This window comes from Lycorma delicatula, chromosome 1, assembly GCF_047948215.1.
Source record: "Lycorma delicatula isolate Av1 chromosome 1, ASM4794821v1, whole genome shotgun sequence".
Classification (NCBI taxonomy): Eukaryota; Metazoa; Arthropoda; class Insecta; order Hemiptera; family Fulgoridae; genus Lycorma; species Lycorma delicatula.
Genome location: NC_134455.1, coordinates 211751941 through 211771278, shown reverse-complemented (window position 1 = coordinate 211771278; position 19338 = coordinate 211751941). Strand labels below are relative to the sequence as shown.

At 29.4% G+C, this 19338-nt stretch overlaps 1 protein-coding gene across 2 annotated transcripts in view; it reads right to left on the bottom strand.

The window, feature by feature from the left end:
* The window catches only part of fus (epithelial splicing regulatory protein fusilli), a 305162-nt gene that overhangs the window by 96579 nt on the left and 189245 nt on the right, over nt 1-19338 (bottom strand). For both annotated transcript variants that reach the window (XR_012757154.1, XM_075371453.1), the window contains exon 6: nt 2751-2805. Coding sequence is in view for 1 of the 2 variants with exons in the window: in XM_075371453.1 (XP_075227568.1) it covers nt 2751-2805 (55 nt within the window). In the remaining variant the exon portion in view is untranslated. The remainder of the gene's footprint in view (nt 1-2750; nt 2806-19338) is intronic.

Genomic DNA, 19338 nt, shown 5'->3' with positions numbered 1-19338 from the left:
GCCTAACAGATTTAAACACTTCATTTGATCAGTATAATCAACATAGCTACCATACCACTGTTTTATCATCTTCAAAGGTCATTAATATTATTTTTGCCATGACCTCTTAAAGATTATTCAGCTATTTCTGATAATATACAAGACTATTTTTTTAAACCTAATTAATACATACACTAATTAAGGTTAATAAAATTAAAAAATAATCTTCCCTTAGTTTGATGTCACAATACTTTTATTATACTACATTTTGTAAATAAATCATTATCAAAATAATGACAACCAAGTAAATTTTATCATTTTACATTTGCTGAGTTATATCTCAGATATATTAAGAAAGAAAGAATTAAAAATCTGCAATAAACTATTCCATATTTTATTATCTTATACCTAAATTTATCAAACTGAAAACAAAGAAACTACACTTGACAAAATTTCATGAAATGAGTTTTACAAGTATATTTTGAAGTACTTTTACATACTTTTCCCAATAATTATTTTTAATTTAAGTTTTAGGGAACTTTCACCATATTTTTTAAATCTTCAATAATATTTTCAAACTTTAGTATAAGTAATACTCCTACCGTACATATGAGAACTGTGAGGATATTGCTATGATGAAAGTGCGCTCACCAAAAAATTATTAAATAATTGTGAAAAAATTTGCAAAAACATTCTGTAATAAAGATAAGATTTCAACAAAAGTCTTCTACCTCTGACTACTAGTTAGTTGTTCATTAATTTAAAACACTACTAACAAACTTTAGCTAAAATTTTGATTAGTAATATTATTATATGGTCGATCATACAAACTATCAGAACTATGAAGCAATTAAAAATTCATTAATTTCAATCCTTTCAAAATTTTCTATAAATCCTAATACTGAGCAACAATTAATAACACTACTTTAAACTAATGACGCATTAAAGAATCAATTAATAAAATACAAGTGAAAGAACAAATATATTTAATGAAAGGGATAAAACAAAACTACTGAAGCATTATTTTTTTAACAACCTGTAACAAATTGTTTTTCTATTTTCACTATTTTTAAATTGGAATCTACCTGAGAAAAATAATGGAGATAGTACCAAATTCACATCTCCAGTTTCAAATAAAATCAAACTTGTGAGGAAAATACCACAATTACAGCTTCGAATACAAAAATGAAGAAATATATTTACTTGGTATTTAATATGTTTATTAAGAGCAATGGCATAACTGAACTGAAGGAAGTTTCTAACCAAATATAGTAATTATCATATTGCTACAATGCAATACATATTTAAATTTAATATTTAAGTTGTGTTATCTCCAAAATAATTAATTTCAGCTTAAAAGAGCAAGATTACACAGTTATGTACATTAACAGTTACAGGGATTGACTGCATCACCAGTTATTCTAAGTCACAATACAAAATGCAATAAAAACGTGGATCAGACATCTAAATACATATAACATCATCATCTACAGGATTTTAATCAGATCAGTATCTACTAATAAGTAGTACAACTAATAATTTAAATAAAATTATTAAATCCAATTCTCACACAGAAATTACACATTAAAAACAACCATTACACAAAAAAAAGAATTTTTAACATTTTGTAACCTATTATTCAACATAACTGATACTGTATAATTTTTCTGCTACTTTAAACTGTATTTACCTCATAACATTAGGTCTGTCAAAGTCAATAAAAAAAAAAAATCTAATTGAATTAATATATTATTTCAGGCAAAGTGCATCTTTTGACTAACATAAAGTGTCACATATACTAGAACCTAGATGACACAAAAATCTTTAAAGTAAAAGTTTAACGTTAAGTTGTTTGTAATTGAAAAATATTTTTATTCCTTTAAGAATTCCTTTTTCCTTCTCTAACACTGAATAAGTGAGAAATGAGAATGAGTATTTTAAGTAATTATTATTACATAATTTTTACTCACTCTTTACTCAGTAAATGATATTAAAAATTATCGAGGATAAAACAGTTAATTTAATTAAATCTATACATCACAATATAGACCAATAAATTTAATCAATAAAAAATTTCAAATACATCTCTAAAAAACAAAAAAAATGAAACTATTCTATTAAGAAACTCTAATTTTACGAGTAAACTTTCCTTCACAAATAAGAAAATGAAAGAAGTACAGTATTGTTATTCTAAAATAACTGATAATCTCCATAACTCTTCCCTGAATTATCAACTAACACTTCAACAAGAATAATTTCTTTTAATGAAACTCAAACCGAGGTTGATTTATATAACCCCTGACAAAATAAATCAATCAGTCATGGAAAATTTCCATACATGCTTTAATATTTACAACCTGCAGTCATTTTCTCCATAATATTGTTTAAACAAAACAGATCTAAAAGGTCAAAATAGAATATATAATACTTAAAACAAATTCAAAATATTGATAACACAAAACAATTATTGATTTCAAAATAGATGCAGTGTCAGATATATGATAAATATTTCACAAAATTCTACTAAAAATTACCATTACCATTACCATTACCAATATCTATGACTAATTTCATGCATATTATTCATTTTATAATTATTCTGAAATAAATCTTACATAAATGAATACTGCACAATAAAAACTTGCAGGAATCATAATTTTTTCACTATATTCAATTTCATTACTAAATTATGCTGCCACAATTTGAACAATAAAGCGTAAAAAATAATTCATAAATACAATTAATTAAAATTAAACAATTATTTTACTCACCATATTCCTGGCTCTAATGTTATTTGGATGGTTTCTGGACTGCTGAAGCAGTGTCCTAAATGAAATACATAAAAATATTAGGGCAAGTAAAAACTATGATTTAGAATGATTAATAATTAGATTTAACAATTACTGCTAGGTTAGAGAGGTTATCTTAATCTGTGAAAATGGGCAGAAAAGAAATTTTATATCTTATATTATAAATTATTTTATAATTTTATTTTACTCACTTAAAAACAAGAATAGTAATCTGTACACAATATTGAAATACACAATAATGGTATACATTTATCAATTTGAAAAAGAAGCTGACTAATGCATGCAAGTGAGAATCAGATAAGAATCTGTTGTTTAAATGTACATAAAAAAACAAGTTACTTTCAATTTGACTGGCTAATCTAGTAAAAGTAAAAGCTCAGACAGTACACCTACAATTCAGATAAAAACATATTATACATATGTTATTAATTACACCTTCCTGTGTGACATGTTTGATGAATTGTGAATACTTCACAAAAATTACTTAATGTTAATGGAAGTACAAAAATTAATGAATATACTAAGAGATTACATACTGAAACCGATTGCGCTGATTTTGGCCCAGAAACTGTGTTCAATGCTATTCTGAGCAAAGAAAAATGAAGACAAGATTGATTGATCAATAACAATCAACAGACTACCAATCACTAACGTTAGCACAACAATATTTTTTGAAAAAGTAAAAAAAATGTCAAACTATTAAAATGATTAACTACTGATTTTTAAATTATTGGAACTTTTACTTACCTCCAAAGAATCTCTTAAGTTAATTATTCTTCCTTAAAGAATAATTCCCATTAATTAAAAAAGAAGAGCAAGAATAGTTAGTTAAAAGTACCTTCAAAAGTACTTTGAAGGTAGTACAAGTTCCATTAATTTTATTTATTTATTATCAACAGTAACATGAATACATACACAAAAAAACAGAAATGATACACTGCAATGCAATATATAAAATACAAAGCACTTTGTTAATTAATTTAACATGCACTGATATTTAATCAATTTATTACGTCAATAAATTTACCACCCTGCTATTGATAAAGATAATACCATAGTTGCATATGAAAACATACTACTTACAAAACAAAAGCCTAACAGTAGGTAGGAGAACCAGATCAACAATTATGATTAAAGAAAAAAAACATCAAAATAAAAAACTGTAATTTTCAACACACACCTAAGACCACAGCACAATATTGACACCAACCAAGTACAAATATAAGTATACCAAGATTCCATTTAAATCTAAAATTGATAACTATTTCATTTAGATAGAACCAACACTGAATACAATGAATCCACCTCATGAACTCACAAGGAGAAAATCCACTCCTTTAAGATAAATTTAAATTGATTCAGATTACAGGCACTTCTTACACTAACAGGAGCCAATTAAAGAACTGTGTTAGAAAAAGATAAGTTTTTTGAAACAATTTAGAATAAAACATTGGAATAGCAATACTTCCTCTATAAGTTTGCTAGCTTTTCTCTTAGCTACCATCACCCCAGTAATACCACTTTCCTTGTAAAAAAAAAATTAGAATCACCTTATAAATGAAAGGAGATGTAATAGGAAACAGACAGTATAAAAAAAAGGAAAGAATGAGTTCTCCTATTCACACCACACATTATCCACACAATAGCTTTTTGCAAAATTATAATCGGTTGAAGGTAATTGATACAGGACGATCCCTAGCAAAGCAATCCATAATTTAATTTCAAATGAAGTAGATTAGATAAAAAACATCTAGCAGTAAAAACTTCCTCATAAGAGGAACTTTTTATTGTATATAAACAAATATGTCTTATATATGCAAATTTCATGATAATTTGTCATCTACCATCAACCTTAAGTATTAAGTATAAAAAATTCATTGAAATATGACTGAATAATTACATTGTAACTGAATACAAGCACAAACTATGGTATATTAATGGAGTTAATAAAATAAGCTGGAAGCAGACAATAAAGTAAATATTTGATATTTGGCTTTTAGAGCATTAAGAGTTTATTGACATAAAGCCATAAGCTTATCCAGATCAGTCTGCATTAATCTGTAATCTATCAAGATTCCCAGTCGAATACACTACAGCAGTATCATCTGCAAAAGATGTAGCTAAATCATAAAATTTATGCAAAAATAGGTCATTAATAAAAATTAAAAATAGAAAAATTCCAAGAACTCAGCCCTGAGGGAATCCAGAATTTATCTGAAGGATACTGCTCACAAAATCACCCACAACTACGCACTGACTTCTGCCCTCCAGATAAATGCAAACCATTCTAAAGCTAGACTTCTAATTCCAGCGCTTTACATTTCATCTAATAAAAGCGAATGATTAACTGTACTGAATGCTTTATGAATATCCCGAAATAATTCAGAAACCTTTTGCTTATCTGCTGAATTAAGTCCAAAATAAACAGCTGTTATAAACTCATACAATGCAAATTCAGTAATCAAAATCTTCCTGAAACCCAAATTGACATTAGTAAAAAAATGCATTTTTGAATAAAAAAATCTATCAACCTTTTTTTCAATTACTTTTTCTAGCAATTTTCAAAAAAACTGAAAGTAATGAAATGGGCCTGTAGTTGCAAACCATAACTAAAGAGCCTGGCTTATAAACTGGAATAATTTTTGCCAATTTCTGGGTAGAAAGAAATTTACCCATAGAAAGACAATTATTAAATATAGCAAATAATATAAGGATCACTGGGACTGTAATTTCCTTAACCAGAGCAGAAGAGATGATGTTATCAATACCTGGACATTTATCTGCTTTTAGATATATATATATATATATATATATATATATATATATATATATATATATATATATATATATATATATATATATATATAAATAGTTCAAACGCTGAAAGATCAGTTAACTGAGAAAAAGAACATTTTAGTTGAGAGACAAATTCCTCTCACAAAAACAGGGGTCTAATCAACCAATTTAAGATGTTGTCACACAATTACGTAAATTTATTTCAACATGTGAATTCCAATGTTAATGTAAAAAGTCCATAGCAGATCTTTATCTGCATTCACAATTTATCAGAGGACTTTCCAACAAAGACATAGGTCATCAACTGTTGCTAGATAACTCAAAAACTTTTCAAGATGCAGTGTCTAAAGCTCAAAACTTTGAAGCATCATTGCTGGCTAATCAACAATTTGATATCCCATAAAAAATTCCTCAACCGTTGCATACAGAATTTCTAGACCACCAAGTAGGAATACAAACAATTTTGCTTCAAAACCTACACACATGACAAATTCAAGATATTATTATAAGAAACACCAAAGTCCTCTACCAAGACCAACTTAATTTAAAATATTTAGGAATCTAAGGACTCTGCTTAAAATGTGCCAGGAATAATCATACTTCTTCCCAATATAGGGCTGGCCCATTTAGATTAAAATGTGAGTACGGTAAAATGCAAGGCAGCCATGTTGAAAAAATGTGCCTAAAAAGACTGATGTCCAAAAAGAAAGAAGTAAATTCAGAAGAAGATTCTTTTCTCCAAAATCATTTCACAATGTATGAAATTAACAGTCCAGATCAAGACAGAGAAAAATACTTCATTCAAGTAAATATAAACATCAAAATTCCAGCAGTTTGAAGATTCTGGAGCTGGACCAACACTGTAAAACAAATCAAATTTCAACAAACTAAACCTGAATACTGAACATCAGAATACCAACATATGATTTCACTCATACACCGCTGACATATCTGCACCACTGAGAGTAACCAAGGTAGAAGTTCAATATAAGGATAGAAAATCAAATGGAAGACTTTACGTAGTTCCAGACAAGTTATCTCCACTCTTGGGCTGTTCCTGGATAAGGCACCTGGACATTCACTTACAAGATATTGACACCAAAAAGATTAATACAAATTCAATATATTCAGTATTACCAACCAACATAGAACATGAAATATCTTTAATAAATATGCCAATCTGTTTAAAAGATCTGTTGACAGATGCAAAAACTTTACAATTTATCTTAAACTAAGAAAAAATGCACAATCTGTAGCTTTTAAAGCTAGGGAAGTTCCTGATGCTCTAAATAAAGGTAGAACAAGAACTCGAAACTCTTGAAAACCAAACCATTATCTCAAAAGTCCAAGAAAGTGACTGGGCATCTCCATTAGTCATGATCCCTAAGCACGATGGTACCAGACACGTGTGTTGATTACAAAGTAGGGGATGAACCCCCAACTACAAGATGCACACTACCCTATACCATAAATCGACGACCTTCTTACAACACTCAATGATTCTTTATCACTGCTCTCTAGATCTGGTTAAAGCATATCTTCACGTACCAGTCAGTGAGGGGAGTGCTAAAATTCAAATGATTATTACTCATAACGGAAGTTATGCCTTCAATTGCCTCTCATTTGGAATCAAAATTGCACCAAATGACTTTCATTTCGTCATGGACAAACTCTTGGGGAGACTCAGAGGGGGTTACAACATACTTTGACAATATAATAATTCATGCAAAAACACAAGAAGAATATAACAAAAACCTGACGGCTTGCCTCGATAGATTACAAGAGTTCAATTTACACCTCAACGAACAAAATGTGAATTTTTCAAAACTGAAGTCCAATACCTAGGCTATGTAACTGAACAAGGAAAAATTTCCAAAGACCCACCTGAGGTCACAGCCATTGTAAACACACCTAGACCAGCAAGTCACGAAGATGTCAAGAGATTCTTAGGAATGGTTACCTATTATGCAAAGTTTATACCAAATACCTAAATACTTACTTATCCATCGAGATTACTTCTTCAGAAAAATCACAAATTCCACTGGTGCTCAAAATGTGAAGCGGCATTTATACAACCGAAAAATGAAATCGCAACCAATTGTGTACTAACCCCCATTCAATCCAGACCTTCCACTGACAGTGAACTGCGACACTTCTCCGACAGAAATATTGGAAATACTTTCACAAACAATAAACGGAGTAGAAAGGCCTATTGCTTTTGCTTCTCATTCACTAACCAAAACCGAGATGAATTGTAGCCAGCTTAACAGGCAGGCACTAGCAATTGTGTTTGCTCTAAAAAGATTCCATTATTATATATATGGCAAAAAGTTCATACTGTATACTGATAACCATCCACTGACTCACACACCACACAAAAATTCAAAACTTCCAGCCATGACAACCACAAGACTTCTACACTACGCAACTTGCTCACAAACTTTGACTATCAAATTTGACATAAACAGCAGAAGAAAATTTCCATGCTGATCTTCTGTCCTGATCTCCTATTCAAGAAAATATTTTCCAAACTGAACAGTATATGGAAGAAGTATCTCTAATTTCTAATGAAATAATCTATAACATTTCCAACGAAACATTAAATTATAAAACTCTTATTGAAGAAACTTCACATGATGAACAATTAATCAAAACTGAAATCAGACCTTTTGAATGGCGAAAATTATGATTCTGAGTATTACCTTCATAATAGCATAATCTTTAAAGGGCAACGAGTAATTGTACCAACTTCAATGCATCAGATAGTTCTCACAGAACTCCATCACATTCATATGGGAATTGTAAAGACGAAACAATTGGCCAGACAATATGACAAGATCTAGATAAAGACATAGAAAATCTTGTCAGAATTTTTCAAGACTATGGACAAATAAAGAAAAAACCTTCAAAAGCACCTATCCATCACTGGGATGAACCCTCAGAAAAGTTTGAAAGGGTTCACATGGATTACTCTGGACCGTTTCAAGGTTATCACTTCTTCTTTATCTTGGTCATGCAAAGTCCCGATGGTTGGAAATCCTTTACTCCAAGAATGCACCAACAACAGATTCAACCATTCAATACCTTCAAAACATATTCTCAACTCACGGCTTACCAATAATACTAGTCTCTGACAATGCAATGATCTTCAAAAGTGAAACCTTTACAAAATTCAGTTCCAACCACGGCATACACCAAAGGTTTATAGCACCGGGTCATCCTGCTATCAATGGGCTCGCTGAACGCAATGTAAAGACTTTCAAGCAAAAATTACAGGCAATGACTTCATCTAAGCTACCCAATCAAAGAAAAATTACAGCAATATAGATCCACACCTCTCTCATCTGGTAAATCTCTATTTTTATTATACCTAAAATGAAGATTATGTATTAAATTAGACCTTCTCAAACCAACACAACCACCATCACATACACAATCGCCTTCCAACATCACTCCCAGAGCACTTCAACCCGGCATGGGAGATCGATTACAAGCAAGGAAAGGCCCATCCACTGACAAACCAAAATGTGGAGACTTGGAACTGTAGTCCAGAAGCTTGGAAAACTTCACTAGATTGTTAAGCTCGATTGCGACAGATACTCCCTAAAGAGACACACCGATCAGTTACTATTCATCTTTATCATTTCAAAACCAAAGAAAACAATGACATTTGGTCCGTCACTAAGCACATAAGATGAACCAAGAAAAGGTCCTCCTTTTCTTGGAACTCCATTCGGGGCCTCCCAAGGCTGTGTAGGAACTTCAAAAGCAACCTGGAGTGCAGCAACAACTTATTTTGAGATGATCAGAAAGGTAACACAGACGGCAGCCAACAAGACTGCAAGATTACGTCGTATCCTTTTTAAACTTCACTGATTTTTCATTCATAACTTTTATACTTTAACAATTTAAATGAATAAATATGTATATAAATCAAATTAGTTCAAAAGTATCCATTCAATTAAAATATCAAAATTACATTTCTTTACCTACTTAATTTCTACCACTGTTTAACCATGATGATTCAATACTATAATAATTCAATATTTAATTTCAATACTTATCTATGCATGTACCTTTTAATAACCTTGTTCATGATATTGATTTCAATATTTTACAATAAGGGTGGGAGATTGTTGTATCCCAACATTTAATAAATCGATGTATGTAGACTGTTGATCTAGGATTAGAGTCATTAAGGGGACAGTTTTTCAATTTTCATTTCAAGGTTCACTTTGAAAAAATTGTTATTATGTTTTAATTAATAAATATTGTTCTATAATTGGATACTACCCCTATGAAGCCCCTAAATAAATCAAGGTTGACACATCATTAATTACTGGTGGCATACATTATAATATAAAATAAAAATGCTTAACTTAAAAAATTGTAGATTTTTCCAAATTCAGTAAATAATACAATTCAAATTATGTAATACAGTAGGCTGTTACTACATAATACACAAACAGAAATTGAATTCAAAAACAAAAAATAACTGTAGAAATAATAATTACTCCATTTTTTTTTTATATACATATATATTTTTAGTAGAGATAAAAAATAAACAAACTAGATTAATTAGATTTAAAGTTGGCTAAACAAATATGCATTCTCCCAAGGAAAAAGGAAGGTATAACAAAAGTACCCTTATCCCAGATTGAAGATTGAAAAAATAATGGAATACTCCCTAAATCAAAAAATACAACCAACACTTAATACCTTGAAATGGACCGAAAAAAAAAATATATAAATAAAACTCAACAATTTCCTTTACGTCTTAATTCAGTATTACATTTATGATTTAACCCATATTCTAATTATCTTAAAAATATGTATTTAATTATTACAATTTTACTTCAGTACACAGCTTTAAGGATTCAAGTCCAGGGATGACTGTATGCATAACTTTGGCTGCAGACAAACTATCACTTAATTTTCCCCATTGTGGAACCTTTCTTTCTTTCTTTTTCCGTTTAGCCTCCAGAATCACCATTAGGTATTACTTCAGAGGATGAGTGAGGGATGAAATATATGAATGTAAATGAAGTGTAGTCTTGTAGTCTCAGGTCAACCGTTCGTGAGACATAAGGTTATAAGGAGACAAAGATTCATCAATGTAAACAAGGTTATATTAATTTTCCCATCCAATATCTGAAAGTTTAATAGGTTTTCTATTTTTATTTTTTTTATTTTTTACGAACTCAATTTTAATATGAAAACTGTTAAATTTGATTATAATTGGAAAGAAACTACAAGCATTAAAGGGGATCCTAGTTATACCTATACAATTCTTTCTCAAATATTAGTTTAAATTATTATTTTCAATATTTAAATTTTTTATGTCCAATTTTAGTTTTACATTTTCATCAGTTACTTTAGATAATTTAAGAAAAAGATTTTATATCACTAGCATATTTTTCTGTTTCTGAATTTATGGAAGTAATCATCATTTCAGAAATATATCGATAGATTTAATAACATCCCTTTGTTCTTGCTTAAATTTTGCAATTTCCTTTTCAATGTTATCAAATTTGCTTAAAATCAATTTATTATTCAATTATTTATCCAATTTATTATCAACTGATAAACTTTCTTTAATTTGCTTTTCCCCCTTTGTCTTCTCTCCTCCTGAACTCGAACTCATTCTTGATGCCATTTAAAATTTCTGAATTAATTCATTTAATTTTACCAAATAGAAAATTAATTTTCCATAAATACTGTTCGTGCAAAAAACAAAATTATAACCAGTGCCTACACATGGTTACAGCTCATAGATACTTTTCAATATAAGAAACAATTAAATAACAACAAAACATAACAGAGCTCAACAAAGACCCATCCACTCACTCTGACATTAACTGATAACCGATTTGAAAGCGAGTTGTATATAAATTTCAATAAACTTATGTGTCATTGTGGTCATGCACTCGAAAAAGTAAAAATGTTCAATCACATATTTTCAAAAAAGAATAGAAAATACGTGGGACGAAAGCTGTTGAGATCTTTATCCCAACAACTACTTCTGGAAATATCAACCTTTCACAGACTGATGCTAATAAAGAAATTTACAAAAATTTGGGAGGACATGAACCATTAATTATTTTATGTAAAAGAGCAGATTATGAAAAAAAGACAAAAAACTACCTACGAGGCAAAATTAAAATTTCTAAAATTGAAGGAAAAACCCAAACTGTTCTCAAACATCAAATTCCACAATCAAGCAAATATAATTTATGAACAATGGATAACTTCATTAAGCCACAAGTAAAATTTATGTTAGTCATAATCCCAATGCACACCTTAAATTAAATTCATAACCCACTCTTAATAATTTTATTACTTTCTTTTCAATAGATAAAATACAATAATGTAAAAAAAAAAACAACAATGAACAACTTAGAATAACTTAAACATTTATGAAAATATAATTTAAAACTGAAATAACAAAAAATAATACAAGTTGAATGACAAATATGAAAAAAAATCAATCACAAGGAGATAATTTAAAAAAAAAATAAATCTGGGACCAAAATTGTTAAAGTGTTTTAAATAATAAATTAACCAATTTTTTTTTTTTAAGAAAAACCACAAGGTGTTTTGTTTTGTTTTGCTTGGTATTTCCTACCATGTGAGGTGAATTCGTGCACCACAATTACTTTTGTTAAAAAAGCTGTTTTTTTAATATAATTTTTTTTTTAATTTTTAACTCCTTCAAATAATTTTCAAAAAAATATCTAAAAATTTGTTTTAATTAATTTATATACTTAAGGCAAGCAGGCATTAATCAGAATCTAGTTTTCCAATTTCTGTTTAATTAGGATTGTTGAAATAGTTATTAAGGAATACAATGCTTTTTGACAAGCCCTAACCAGTCCATTTTTAGCTAATTTAAATAAAATTAAATAATATTTGTCATGTGTTTTTTGTGTATTTTGTTTTTTGCTCTTGTAATACCTAAATATGTGCAAAAAAAATTTTAATTTAGGAACCGATATGTTTGCAAGAGCAATTAAAAGAATTTAGTACATTATATTCCAATTAGCAATATTTTTTTAAAGAATACAATTCAATCAAACATATGTTAAGAGAAGTTAACTAATTACCCATCACTAATTTGTGGATAACTAATTTCATCATTAATTAAACCTTGATTAATTATATCTAATTAAATAAGATTTTTTACTGCAATATTGAATTCCCATAATTATTTTTCTACCGGATGGTACATGTTCTTCATAATTTTAATACAGGTTAAAATAATCATAATGAGTTGAATAATGAATGCAAGAAAATAAGTTCTATCCATGAAAATTTAAAATTTGTAGTATCAATGAATTTCATATAAATTTAAAAAATAGTTTAAAAAAATAATAAAAAATTTATTTTTATCGCTAGAATTTATCAGTAGCTTTAACAATGACTATATTAACTACGAAAAACGAACTTTAACATTTATTTCGCTGTTGTTTGTTTACTGTAGTTACAGCAGTCCCAGTTAACAAACTACTACACAAAACATATTCTTACTTAATTAATCTTCAATGTAAGACAAAAATGCAAAGAATAAAATTAAAAAGCTGTTAAAAGGCACCCTTTTTTTGCAATTAACTGTTCAACTAGGGAACAATAAACAACCCTTCCCATGCCCAATGAAATGAAGATGGTAATGTATGACATGAAAATGAGGTGTAGTCTTGTATAGATTCAGGCTGACCATTCCTGAGACGTATGGTTAATAGAACCTCGACCACCAAAATACATACAAGTATCCACTGTCTAGTATTCAAATCCATATAAAAGTAACTAACTGTTACTAGGATTTGAACCTCAAAACCTTTACTTCGAAAATCAGCTGTTATATATGTGATTTTGCAACGACAAAATTAGTCTAGACCAACTCTGTGGGCTAAAAAGGCACCATACAACAAAATGATGGTTATCTGCAGAACAGGAAATGAAGTTTGTATAAGCCCAACAAAGAAATTTGTGCATAAAATTTAAGTACTTCAAATGGGGAAAAATAATTATTGAATTAACAATCCTGAATTAAACTAACTATGAAACATACAGATTTCATGAAATATTATTTAGGTTATTTTCCAAGTTACTGTAGATATTAAAAATAGCTACATAATATCTATTTATTGCAAATAAAACATACCTAAGTGTGCAGGCAAATGAGTAAAATTAGGCTACAGTAAAATAATGGTAATACTGTGCTAACAAAATCAGAAATTCAACATTATTTCTTAACACTCATAAGAAACCAGGCACCAGCCGACAAATACTTTTGCTGGGTTTGATTATTTCCAGGAATGTTTGATAAATGCATATAACAGCAGAGCTACTATTATTAATTATTGTGATGACTATGATATTTTGCAGGCTAGAAAAAATAGCTGAGCTTTGTAAATTTTAACTAAGACAAAAAGAAAGAAATATCCATACAGAACAATTGGTATAGATACATCTAGGAAACATTTATAATAATTAATAAACAATTTTGAAACAAGATCCATTTTTATGTACTTTTAATTTAAAAAAAAAAAATTAAAATAGTATCAAATTCGTAAAACCATCCCATTTGCTTAAAATACAAAAATAAACTTTTATAATCTTGTGTCATCCATAAAATAAATTTAATTGTGCAGCTCAAGAAAAATTATAATTTTTTTTATTCACACTATTTATTTTTTTTTAAAGTATTTACTTACAGTACTATATATTTATATCCAATAAAAACTCCAAATTTCATTTAATTACAATATGTATTATAATATTAAATTATTAATTTTATGCTATTTATTTAATTTTTTGGTGTGACATTTTTTATTAACAGAAAAGGATTAAATATGTAAAATAGTGAGAATGTCCCAAAGCTATAATACGCAAAAATCAATACCACATCAGTGAAAATACAGTCAAAATCTTCTCTTATCTTTTTTTTTTTTTTTTTTTTGAGAGGGATAGTCACTAAATCTATATCCAGAATTGTAATTGTTCCTGAAATGAAACTTATGAAAAAAATAAATATATATATTATTCATCAAATTTGCAAATAGTAAAACTTATTTCTGGTTTATATTCAACTTAGTCCTGCACAAAGATTTTGTATGTAACCTGCAATTGTATAAATAAGACTGCTTCTTACAATTGTAATTTTTTGGGGGGTTAATATCACTGCAAAATATAGAATATAAAAATTGTATTTTAATATTATCAGAACCATGATATAACATTATACGAGAGGTTATCTCTAAAGTAAAGACTGTTTCATTGCAAAAATGTTTATTCTAAAACTTTAAAAATATTTTTTATTTGTCTTAAACTACATACCATATACACTACTTCTCTATATAATCGCCACATGAATTAAGACATTTATCGTAGCGATACAACAGCTTCAATATACCCTCGTCGTATTCTTCTGCCGCCAGTCCATTTAGCCACTGATTACTATCATTTTTAAGTTCATCATCACCCGCGAAGTGCTTACCATTCAAAAATTCTTTCAACTTCCCAAACAAAAGATAATCAGAAGGCGCCGGACTATATGGTGAGCGATCGTAAATTTCACATCCAAATGTTCTCAATAAATCACGTGTCGGACCCGCAACATGTGGACGTGCATTATCATGCAATGCAGCAGGATTTTGAATGGCGCGCCGTAACTTACAATTTCGCAGTAGGCTTCTGCATTTACAGTCGTTCCACGTGGCATGACATCAATCAGCAGTATGCCAAACCGATCCCAAAAGACTGTGACCGTCAGTTTGCGTCCAAATGGCTGTGGCTTGAACTTTGTTGGTCTGGTTGGTGATTGAGGATGACTCCATTCGCTTAACTGCCGTTTTCTCTCTGACGTATAATATGAAATCCATGTTTCTTCGCCGGTAACAATTAAGGAACTCATCATCTTTTTTCTGTGTAGCGCATCAAAAATTCAAAAACAGATCCCAATCGGAATTTTTTGCGACGTTCCATTAAGACGTGCTGCAACCATGGTGCTGCACACACCTTTCTTAGGTTTAAATGGTCATGAACAATGCGACCGATAACAGGTCTTGAAACATCAGGAAAAAGATTGACCAGGTCGGAAATCGTTGAGCGACGATCTTTTCTGATTTCATCATCAACGCGTTTCAACAAGTTTTCGGTGATTATCGAGGGTCTCCCCGAACGGTCTTCATCATAAACATTAATTCTATTATTTCTAAAACTTTCACGCAATTTTCGGACGTTTCTTTCATTCATTACATTATCACCGTACACAGCAATCAACTATGAATTTCAGCCAGCTTTACGTTTTGATGGTTTAAAAAACGTACGACTCCACGTATTTCAGTCGGCGGCAACATCAATTTTCCTATTCATTTTATAACGTAATAAGCCACACGTAATCAAAGATACTACAAAGATAGACAACAATGCAGTGTGTACAATATTAGCGTGGCCATGAACGACACAGGTCCGTCTACCGTAAGGAGAGAAATTTCCCAGCAGTTTCTACTTTAGAGATATCCCTCGTAATATCTATTATATATAAATTATGCTAAGAATAAAAAAAAATTATCAACCACTTATATAAAGTATTCTCTTAGGCGGTAACACGCAACGGGCCAAGATTAATTGAAAATAATCTTGAAATTAATTGGGAATAGGGTTGAATGAAAAGTTATTGCTCACAGGGGTAATTTAAATTTAAAGTACGAGTTAGAAGTACAAAATTCAAGGAAAAAATTAAATTACACCTGTTACAAATATAGCAGCGATCAAACGAATAGATTAAAAAATAAATAAATATTAATAAAACTGTAACATCAATATATGAAGTCTTCAATATATAAGTCATCAATATATGAATTACTAACTTATAACCGATCTGTGTTAACCTTCGTTGCCTTGAGGCAACAAGTAAAAAAGTCAATCTCTTATGAGTTTAGATTTTCAACATCAATTTTTTTTAGAAAAAAAATGTGATAATTCCTAATAGAAGATTTCTAATGTAGGATGGAACATGTTATAAAATTTAGAAAATGTAAAAAAAGGAATTTTCAAATAATTAATATGAATTTTTTTTAAATCCATGTTTTTAAGCTCACGTATAATTCAAAAGTTCATTTTTATAATTATTTTGTTAATCTAAGTTTACTAAAATGTATTCATAATCGTAACTACGTGCTTTCTAGAATACAGAAGAAAGCACGTAGAAAAAACCATCGCCGTAAACGATGGATGTTATCTTATTTAACCAGTAATATACTGAAATATGCGATTTATTACAATAAACTAAATATTTTAATTTTTTTGAAACAAAATTATTTTGTGACTGAAAAAAAATTATCCAGTTCGAAACGCATTTTTAATTATAGTTACTGGATTTCTTAATAAAGGAGGTAATAGGTTAAATACAACGTTAACAGATTTTATTACGATCGTATAGTAAATTGAAGATTTATATTATACAGTAATCTTACAATTTTTCCCACTTTATTTTGTCAGTTACTTAAAATCAATTGCGATTAACTATTTTTTCTCCAATTAAATCAATAATAAATTAGTATCAATTAAAAAGACGAAAGACCGGCAGAGTATATGAAACTTAAATTTAATAAAGAACTTCATTTTACTCACCACAAATAGGGAAAATAACTTAGCTTTCAATAATTAATATTAAGAAAAAAATTGAAATTTTCGTAAATAATTTATAATACCCAAAGCTGTAATTAAAGCGAAATTTTAATAGACAAGTAGAATACTGAGGTTAAACCATTTTACTTTGAAAAACTACAATAATCTTTTTTGTGGTACCTGTATTACTAATTATTTGCCGGAATGTTTTTCAGTTAGCATGACCGTTTCCAAAACGAATAAAAATGTAAATCAACCGAAAATTTACGAGTAAAGGATCGATAAGAATCCAACTAAGCTAAAAACTGTATTATTCCACATTAAAACTTCCAATACATAATTTAACGTTCAATTTTTTTCGTCAAATATCCTTAAACTTGACATAAAATCTGTCCTAACAAACACACAATGTCAAAACATATCGATCACAAGGTAGATACGATTAAAACAATAAAATGAACAGAATAAAGACACCGTAGTCTCAAGAAACTAACTGCTTGTTTTACCACATTTAAAGAGATAAAACCGGATTGTATTTAATACATGCATTAATTAAATCCTTAGTTATTTTTGTACAGAAAATTAATTTTACAGGTTTCAGGGAAGCTGATAAAGCGATACAAATTTACCAATGAAAATGATAATTTAATTATTTATATTACGTGAATAACAAATTGAATGACTAAATTACGTCTCTGTAGGAGCTTAGTTTCGAAAATTTTTGCAGAGCTACAGCTTATTTTAATCCCTCGACAATGAGACAATGAAAGAGCGTTTCAGTGAAAAGGTTGCATGAATATCGTTCCATAAACAATTTCAAAGCAGGAAACCCATCAAAAAAATTGGCAATTCACACAGTTTTTTAACGATTATGAAAAATTACCTCTAGATTTACTTCATTAATTTTCTGGTGGTAAATAACAAAAACCTACAACTTTTATAAATTAGGCAGAATAAGAAAATGTTTAAAGAGGGCTACCAAATTATTTACTACAAACATTTCAAATCTCTATAAAAAAAAAACAAAATACATTTACGGGGCTATGAAGTAGACACTAAACCATCAATCCTTCACAGCGCGGCAGTTTCGTTACACCTGGAAGATAACGACGTAGCTACTTGATCTACAAAAATATGCAAAAAATAATAAAATAATTATTAAAACTCTTCGCCTAAACCATCGAAAATGTGCAGTTCTGAAACGCTTTCCCTTACGATCGGTAAGCAAGCTTTTGGAATTAGGTAGCTTATTAGCTGTAAGCCCACCGGGCTGGTCTAGAGGTTATCATCGCAAATCAGCTGATTTCGAAGTCGAAAGTTCTAGGGTTCAAATCCTAGTAAAGGCAGTTACTTTGATACGGATTTGAATACTAGATCGTGGATACCGGTGTTCTTTGGTGGTTGGGTTTCAATTAATCACAGTACACATCTCGGGAGCGGTCGTCCTGAGATTGTACAAAACTACACTTCATTTACATTCATATATATCATTCTCTGAAGTAATTCCTTACGGTGGTTCCGGATGCTAAACAGAAAAAAAGAGAGCTTACTAGCTGCAGACGTCCTGTTATACAGCAAAACAAGAGAAAATTGTAGATACGAAAAATGTTATCCCTTTTAGTTAAGTGTTTAGAGGAAAAAAATATATTGCAGTAAATGAGAATCAAACCGATTTGATATTACGAATACAAAATTATAATATTTATAAAACAGTATAATTGACCTACTATTACAACCGCTAATATCTCCACCGCTTAGAATCCGAGTAACTACTAGGCCTATTCGATATAGTAAACAATAATCAACCATCTCATCGAAATAGTAACGAAGGGTAAGATTTAAATGACTATTACTAAATACTTTTCTAGTACTTCGACGGCTTTTTAAAACAAATGGAATAAAATTCATCTAAAACCTCATAGTAATAGCCTCGGTTCGCATTTTTTAAGGAACTGTTACCGCAGTTTATAATTTAAACGTTTTTCAATACTGAAAGGTTTTTTATATATTTTAACTGCGCGACCGTAAATAGAACAGTAAACAGGGCGCTTATACGGAGTAAAGGAAATGATTCAGCAAAGTTTACGTTCGGTAATCCGATACAATTCAATAAGGAAATACG